This window comes from Aythya ferina (assembly GCF_964211825.1).
Source record: "Aythya ferina genome assembly, chromosome: 18".
NCBI lineage: Eukaryota > Metazoa > Chordata > Aves > Anseriformes > Anatidae > Aythya > Aythya ferina.
The window spans coordinates 13,308,988-13,318,090 of NC_140317.1; the positions used below are offsets into that span (position 1 = coordinate 13,308,988).

The 9,103-nt window shown below is 38.1% G+C and overlaps 1 protein-coding gene across 12 annotated transcripts in view; it reads right to left on the reverse strand.

The window, feature by feature from the left end:
* Positions 1-8,503, reverse strand: part of CSNK1D (casein kinase 1 delta) — a 20,790-nt gene extending 12,287 nt beyond the window's left edge. For 5 of the 12 annotated variants that reach the window (XR_014684641.1, XR_014684642.1, XM_084492484.1 and 2 more), the window contains exons 1-4: positions 8,141-8,499; positions 2,640-2,750; positions 1,008-1,156; positions 285-513 (exon numbers count right to left, since the gene is read on the reverse strand). Coding sequence is in view for 9 of the 12 variants with exons in the window: in XM_084492484.1 (XP_084348610.1) it covers positions 285-513; positions 1,008-1,156; positions 2,640-2,750; positions 8,141-8,216 (565 nt within the window). In the remaining 3 variants the exon portion in view is untranslated. Of the gene's footprint in view, positions 1-284; positions 514-1,007; positions 1,157-2,639; positions 2,751-3,854; positions 4,105-8,140 lie in introns of all 12 variants that reach the window. The other 7 variants (XR_014684640.1, XM_084492488.1, XM_084492489.1 and 4 more) reach the window with 4 other exon arrangements.
* Between the last annotated feature and the right edge of the window lie 600 nt (positions 8,504-9,103).

The window sequence follows — 9,103 nt, forward strand, 5'->3', positions numbered from 1 at the left end:
ACAATAGGTAGATGAAAATTACTATGTTTATGTTAAATTCATCCAGCATTAGAAAAAGCCTATTATCCTTGCAGTTATTAAAAAATGTGTTAATTCCTTAGAATTGCAAACCAACTAAATCCCACCCCACCAACAGTTATGAGCCCAAGCATACTGCACTGTTATTGCCAGAGATAGGGACTGTCCTCTATGCCTCCATAAAGCAACATCCAGTCACACTAAAAGCATGTGCATCACCCTTCTACACTTTTTAAGTTTCTACTTATTGCTTTTCCCCAGCTCACCAATTCCAAGATGAGTGTTGATGGATGCATAACGAGCAGTTCCTGTTAAGTTTTTATTTTCACGATATGGAATATGTTGGTGAGTTCGAGCATCTCGATACTTCTTTGCTAATCCAAAGTCTATTATGTAGACAAGATTTCCTTTCTTCCCCAGGCCCATTAAGAAGTTATCTGGTTTCACATCTCGGTGGATGAAATTCTTAGAGTGAATATACTCAATTCGACTAATCTAAATGCAGAGGATGAGAAACAACGAAGAGATCAGCCATACACTTTTTCTCTTAGAAAAACACTACCCACACTGTCTTTGTGATAAAACAGGTAAAGAATTTTTTAATGAAAAATATAAGGACATTACAGAAAGTATAATTTAGAAGACAGTAGGTAAACCTTCTCTCTAGCTCTTTCTTAGATTTAGATTAGTGTCTATTTTAGATTTGGTTTTAAAAACTTCCTTAGGGGAATTTCTTTGTATTTAAGCAGTGCTGCTTTGCAAACAGCTCAGATCCAGTTTTTAAATCAAATTAAATCTTTGCCATTACTTTTGATGTGACACTTCATATTTAGAAGAAAAAACTCTAAACATATTTTTTTTCTTCTTGTAATTATACATCCTAATTGCCTCTAAATTAAAGAAGTAAAATACAGTTGGATATGGTCACTCTAAAAATTTTAATATGCCCAATGTATTTCACTGCCAAGAACAAAAGAATTGTTTCCTACCATTTGGTCAGCAAGTAACAAGACTGTCTTGAGACTAAATTTCCTTGAACAAAAATTGAAGAGATCCTCCAGACTCGGCCCCAGCAGCTCCATCACCATGACATTGTAGTCCCCTTCAGCTCCACACCACTTAATTGTGGGAATACCCACTGGAACAAAGAAAACAGTTTATTCAGTATACTAATTTGATTTATAGAGTTCATATACGCAGATCTCCAAAGCTCATAAAGATGAACTCTAGGCATCATAAACATTATTGTCAATGCTTGTATTTACAGCAAAAATGTACCTATGTACCTTATGCTATCTTCAGCAGTTCTGAAAAGTTTCATGACTTTATAGCTGAACCAATACATAATTATAACTAGAGATCTAAAAACAGCCTTTTTCTTCTTTCCTGTAACCTCCCAGGATTTGTGCTAAGAATACATCTTGAAAGAAGATAGTGGTTTTGCTGGATTTCAACCTTAAACACTTTACATGTGTAAACAGTACTCTTCAAGATGGCAGTTAGGAATAAATTGGAAGCCTGAAAATAAAGACATTGACAAACCAGTACATGTTATTGCTAAAGAAAGTTTTGGAAATCAAATTCTTAGTTTCAAAGCCTACAAAATCAATGTAAAATACCTCTTTTCTGTTACAATTTAGAATGAAATTTCATCCTTGCTTCATATTCATGCATTCCCTCCAGTTCCATTACATTTGCTGCTGGTGAATCCCTACCAAAGCAGTATTGTTAATGACATATCTTAGACTGCTGTATTTCTAGATGGAAAATTAAAGTCAGCTCCACTTTACGGAGAAACTCAGGAAAATTATTTCACGTAAAACTGTAGAAATTGATCATATACTCTGAATTAAACCTTGAATTGTAGAAAATATTGTTCAGAAATTCAAATACCATTACTTTGAGTTTAATTTTATGCATTTTGGAAGTGAAGTGGTATACAATCATTTATAGAATTGTAAGATGGTTTGGACTGAAATGGACCTTAAATCTGGTATATAATCACCTAGATTGTAATTAACCCATGTTACATTTATTTAATATGAATTATTTTTTCCTAAATTCCCTTCAGAGAGAAACCCTTATTTGGCAGTTACTTAACCTTCTGCCATCTGCCTTTGCAGTGTTCATCCACAGAAGGAACCATCATAGCCTTAGCAAGCCCATACAGGAATTATTTTACTCTGTGAAGGGTATTCAGGTTATACAGAGACTGTAATGAGAATCCTACATTTGCAGAATTCCGAAAACATGAGTAAGTTATCCCAGTTGTAACACCGTGCAGTAGTTATGAAGTTACTTCGGTCCTGTTCTCTATTACTAATGCCATTATGTCTTGGAATTTTTATAGCAAGAAAATACTTTTACCTCAGAAGAAAGAATGCCAGCATATGAAACAAATAATATCCTGAATTTACTAAGTTTAGAATTGTGCTACTATTATTAACCAAATCAGTCTAAACCCTACTATGCAGTACTGCTCTTCACCTACCCTGCCACCCTTCCCACCTCCTTGTCTGCTAAAAATGTTCTCAACCATTATTTACTTGCAGGTAGCAGATATATCAAAGACAAAAATAAAAACAAACAACTCAATCTCTGAGGAAGGAAAGTTTGCCTACCTCCACCCTGCATCATTTTGTAGATTTTACTCTCAATGTGGAGCTGAGGATGTTTGGTTTTCACACATTCCAACTTAATTGCAACCTCCTCTCCAGCAGCAATATCAGTTCCTAAATCGGGAAAAAAATAAAACATTGGCCAAGACATTGTTAAGATGCATTTCCTTTATCAAGACTGAAAACAAATATTAACAAGTTTATTCTCAATGGCAAAGATCCAGAGTTTAAGTACTTTCAGCTGTGGAGCTGTGGTTATCTGAAAGTTCTCCTGAAGTCTTACAAATTCCCTCCAACAGACTAGCAGTTTAAGAGAAAAATATTAAATAAATTAGCTCAGGAAGACAAAGGCTGCCATCTCATACCAAAAAAAAAAAGGATGCATGTTCTGAGGGGAGTCGTTTTACTTCCGGTTTGTGGTGGAGGCGCTTATTAAAAGGAGTGTTTGTAGGCATAGCACATATGCCCACCAACTTAAGAAATGCTAATAATTCAGATCTGCTCTTATGTCTTGGAAACAGAGCCTACAACTTTCCTAAATCTCAACATACTCCAGGTGTATTCTGACACCTTAATTAATATTTAATCTAACTGTGAGGGAGACTACCTAGGAATAAAATAGCCCTCAGAGTGTTATTTATTCACAGAACTATAACTGCAAAATCTTGTTCTTGAGATTACAGAACTACTTCACTGCTTTATAACCTTGTGACTATAAAGACAGGCCAACGCCTCACGCCACAAATTGGCACAACATTTCAGTTATATGCATTGAATCTCCTCTATTGTTCCACTGGCATGTCACCTGATGCTGAAATCTTCCCACAGTCTTGCAGCTGGCAATCACTCTTATGAATATCCATATCTTCATGCTATCATTCGACTATGTTATCTCAGTATTCTGTCCATTTTCGGATTCATTTATGATTACACTCAATAGAACTTCACGTAATTAAGTTCCATAAAACTGAAGCTCTGTATTAACCAAGCATTTCTCTTTGCCTCCCTTTCTGCCTTTAAAGCGACATTTAAATTATAAGCAAATATTCAGCCTTATGCCACAGCTGTTTTATTTCTTGTTTGCCATCAGCAAAGTTAATTAGGGTAATACCGGCAGATCTGTTACCTAAAGATCAAGGCAAGCTTATTTAAAACTGAAACTATGTTATGAGCTCTTGAATACTTGCTGGATATGAAAGATACCTGTAACCTACTTACTATTTTAAGTAATAAAGGTTCCCACTGAAATCTTTCCCACATGTTGTTGACATTTTCCATTAGTTTCTGAGGAAGCAAAGGATATGAAGGAGTATCCATGCGTTACTGTCAGTTCAAGTCAAATTCTTGATACCATGTGAAAGAAGGCTCCCCGAGATACAGTGTTACGGGATACCTTGTCTTCCAAGCAGACAACACCACAGCCTTAGTGTAAAAGGTGATCATACAAGCTTCTTGAGACAGTTTTTTCCTACCATTCAATAAACAGAAAATATGCTTACAGAAAATGCATTTTTGGCACCTTTGTAAGACAAAAAATAAAATGTATAGGTTTCTTTTTTTTTTTTTTTTTTTTTTTTTGTTATTTTTATTAAACACAGCCTTGAAATTCAGATTTCTACTTTGTCTAGTTTCAGCTATTTCATCAAGCTCTTCACTGGATAATACCTGATGGAGCATGGAATTATCTTTGAGTTTATGCAAGGCTATCTGTTCTTTTTTACATCAAGAAAATGTTTTTTTGTGTGTTCACACATCTATTAAATTGGTGTTGCTGGTACAAAGAGCTGTTCTGAGAAAACATCACAGACAATATTTACTAGGCATTTCACCATGCACCCTAAGAAAACAAAGCATCTGAAACACACTGTAGGTATAATAATCACAGCACGTCTGGGAGACAAAGAAAACTAATTTTCCCCTGCTGTAGTCAACATTATCCATCTACCTTCTATGACTCCACCAAACTCCTGATTTCTATTAAGGTCACCGCACAGTAGTAGCAACTAGAAACTCCGTGACCCAAGGTTTTCATATCTTATTAATATATTATTTTGGTGAACTTTAAGTGAGTTATGGTTCACATCAATCTAGAAATTTGAAAGGACAGATGAATGTTGCAAGGAAAAAGACACTGTCCTGTGTCACTAACACACTCCCACCCCCCACCGCCAACAAACAAATATCTTGATTTTTAACTATGGAACTCTGGATCTTTCCTGCTTTTCCCTAATGGGTGACCACCTCCATAAATATTAAAAACAAACACACAAAAAACTTTTCTGACACAAACTGCTGAATGGCATACTTTTTATACAGACAGCTGCAGACATCTGTGTTTGATTAAGACAAGACTTGCCCATAGGAGAATGAATATGTGTATTATCTCTATGAAGTTCTGCTCACCGCTGCTTGAAAAATCATTGTCTTGACCTAGTAGGTCATTTCCTATGATATCTGATCTTCCCTAGAAGTCTGTATCACCTAGGAGGTCTAAGATCCTTAAACAGCTCTCTACTTCTGCATACACCCTTGAACAGTAGCCAGAATTAGCGTTATGAGAAGAATGAGTAATGAGAAAGCAGCAGTAAGCAGTAAAATGGAAAGAGGCACTTCATGGAAATGAAAAGAAAAAGTCTAGAGTTGTCAAAGTCTTTTACTTTAAATAGCAAAATTCTAATTTGTAAGTAATTGCAAAATCCTCTGCCACAAGGAAGGCCTTGAAGATTATTTTAATTCATTTACAACTAAAAGTTTATCCCTAAGAAAATACATGTAAATGAAAAAACCATGAAAACACAGCAACTATAATGCCTTCATGACTCATGTCTTTTTTACCTTGTGGATGGAGCAACAAAACAGACGCTTACTCTGATTTTTCTTCTGTATGTTGTCCATCTTCTATACTATTCAGAGTATCTGGGAATCCATACTATTTTTCAAATCTTCCTCTGGAGAGTAACTTAAGAAAATGCAGATACACTCATTTCCTAACTTTTATTTTCGTAAAGTTCTCCATGGTATTTTATTCACTTTAGTGTCTTGCCTTTCAAAATGCTATTTTACAGACCCTATTATTCTAAGTAAGCTAAGCTGTGGGCCTTCCAAATTCCAGAAGTTGTATCTTGTGGTATGATGGAGAACATGAAAAAGTATGAAAGAACTATGATAATAACAACCAAGTTGTTGGCTCTACATTCCAAGTAACTTATTGAAAGAGAAAGAAAGAAGGTCCTTCCCCTCTTCTCTCTGGAATGTCTTCAACCCTCTGTAGCTGCATTAAAGAAATACGGGGAAATGAAAACAGGAAACAATAATTAAATTTCCCCTTTCAAAGCACTAAACTGAAATGGAAATCTACACTGTGGAAATCTATAAATCCATTGAGAGGCATTTGCACTTAAAAAAAAAAACAATTGACCTCTGACAGAATTTTAGAAATAATTTTTACGTAATTATGTCTTACTGTATAATCCAAACAATTGAGATTTTTTTTTTCCAGACACATTTCTTTACCATAAAAAGCATAGATTTTGAAAGCCTCTGTTTTACCATATATTGGTAGGCAAACCAAATGGGCCTCTACAAAGTGCTGCAACACTTAAGTTCTTGAGATAGTATTTTCCCCTGGAAAAAGACACCCATGCCATTAGGTGGATCTTCCAGGCGTACAATTCTCTGCTAGCTGCTGGCTCAAGCATCCCATTTGCAGGAAGACCTAATTATAAACCCATACTGACTACTTAAGGATAAAAAGAACAGGACAAAATTTGAGGCAAGCATCATGTTTGCATGAAGACCTAGTTGTAAATCCACATGGACTACTGAAGAGTAAAAAGATGACAAAGTTTGAGGATGGTGAATTCTTGTGCAAAATGCAGTGTGGCAGTAGTACCAATAAACAGAGAACTACTATCTCCTGTGCAACTTTGCAGGTGCAGGCTGTACATGTAAAGACAAAAGTGACAAAATACCTATTACTTCCATGCTAGCTTCCATATGTGGGAAGGTAACAACCAAGTTGCCTGACTTCTACTTATCAGTTAATTTGGATTACAAATCAAAGTACAAATATGTTTATTTTACCTGCTCTTTAACTGTATAGCCTAACATGAATTAATTTATAGCAGTCAAATGGTTCTGTACGAATATCTCAAATCATCGTAAGATTTTTCAAATTTTAATTGCTGTCTGAAAACACCAGTGGTAGCTAATGAAGATTTTGCATTAATGTTACCACCGTCTTTCTCACAATACTCTTCAGTCTTTTATGAAAGCATTACAGAGAGGAAGAATCACATTCTTTGCCTTTGGCTAGAAACATGGATTTTTCATCAAGCACATGATCTGTATTGTAGATAACCGGTGTATCGTTACCTGTAAACAAGCAGTTTTAGCTAGCAAATTATTTCAGAATACCAAATGTACACTGCGACACAAAGCATTGTTGTCTAGGAAAAAAAACGCATTTGTATACTGTGTGCACTGCCAAACATACCACATATATTAGGTGGTGATGTTTTCACTCTCCAGACATGCAAATTTAACCTACCTCAGCACCTGCAAGGTCCTCCCCTCCAGTTCTCTTTACTTGCTTTCCTAAGTTACCACAATTTTCAAATGCAAAATACTTGTTTCTATACGGTAGCATAAAGAAATGTATTTCTCTGGGTTTAACCCATTTCTTACACTTTAAGGTGTATCAACAATTTTAACTATATTTCTTTTTAGAACTTGAATCCGCCACTGATTGTCATACCAGTGAACCATCGCGACAGAGAACTGCATAAATGGGAATGGAAACACAGCACTAATACTGCAAACTTTAAAATCGTGTAGAAATCATGACAGCAAAATAAGATACATGCATTAAGACATAAGGGTAACATTCAAGCAACAGGATAGCTGAACTGATGATTCTTTGAAGGATTTGAGTTGTTTTTTGTTTTTTTTTTTTGTTTTTTTTTAACCTCAACTTAGTCATCCTTACCATTTAAATTTTTTAGGCCTTGCCAGAGAAACAAGCATCTCTGTGACAGCAGTTTTTCCTAGCCCGCTGCAGTCATATTTAATGCTGATGCTTGCGTTTCTTTCCCCAAATCTTTTTCTGAACGTTTTTTAAAGACCAAAGATTTTAAACTCATAGCCCCATTTTACAGATGAGACAAATAATGGTGTCCAAGGTCACAAGACAACAACGTGAAGAGACAAACAAATAATCCAGAAGTCCCGATTTCTGCGCTCCCTAAATTAAGACACGACGTCAAGGAAATATTAAATTGCTACTTCTGTGCTGTAGCAAGCCACCATATATCAAAGGACATTTCTTAAGACACCAGCGTAACCCGAGCTCTTGCGAGGGTGAAACGAGCTTCCGGGAGTTGCTCCCAGCTCATCCCGACCGGCGGTAAGAACGGGCAGGAGGGCGACCAGCGCCCACCCCGGCCCAGCCCCCGACGGTCTCCAGAGATCCCCCAAGCAGGTCCCCGTTGAGCCACCCTCCTCACCCAGGTAGATGTCCCCGAAGGAGCCGCTCCCGATCTTCCGGCCCAGCCGGTACCGGTTCCCAACCCTCAGCTCCATGGCGGCAGCTCGGTTCGTCCGCGACCCGGTTCTGTTGCTCCGCCTGCCCTGCAGGCTCGCGCTCTGCTGCCTCACAGCCCTGCGGTTCCTGATGCCATCGCGGTCTTAGTCCTGCCGCTCAGCGATAGCGAGGCAGGCAGCACCGCCGCCGCAACTCCCGAGAAGGATGGACGCGGATTCCAGAGAGCGCCGACCCCTCAGCAGCTCCGGCCCCGAGCCGCCATACTGTGTGACCTCACTTCCCTAGCAACGGGGCGGGGCGCGCTGCCTGCGGGGACGGGGGCTCCGGGGAGCCGGGGAGTTGTTCTTGGTTGTTTTCAAGCCCCGCTGCCGGCCGAGCGGTCCCTATGAGGAGAAGCCGTTCGCGGCGGCACCAGCTGCTGCCACTTTGCACCGTGGCATCTTGGTATGTCATCTACCAAAGGCTGGCTATGGATCAGCGTTCCTCCTTTCCCTTGTATTATGCAAATAATGCATTATTACTCATGGCTCCGGCAAAGTTACCCAAGTAAATGTACCTGTTGCTCAAACTTTCTGATAAGGATCAATCAGAAGCATTTATTTTCTCCTATCAGATCTCGCTTGTCTCATGGTAACTGCTGAAGCCTGAGTATGGTAGCCTGTAGTTCTTTATGGCAGTGCATAGCCATTAGCTGGTTTGCTAAATGTCTGTAACTAACACAATTTATAAATTTATATACACTTAAAAAAGGCTAGCAGTTGCTACTGAGCAATGTTCTGGCAGGCCATGTATCTCAGCTCCTCAGTCTTTCCTGGAACTCCATCCTGGCATTATATGGCATTGCTCATTGATGCATTGTTATGATGCATCAATGAGCAATCTCGTTATGGGGAAAAAATAGTAAAAATCAATGCCCTACTGCTGG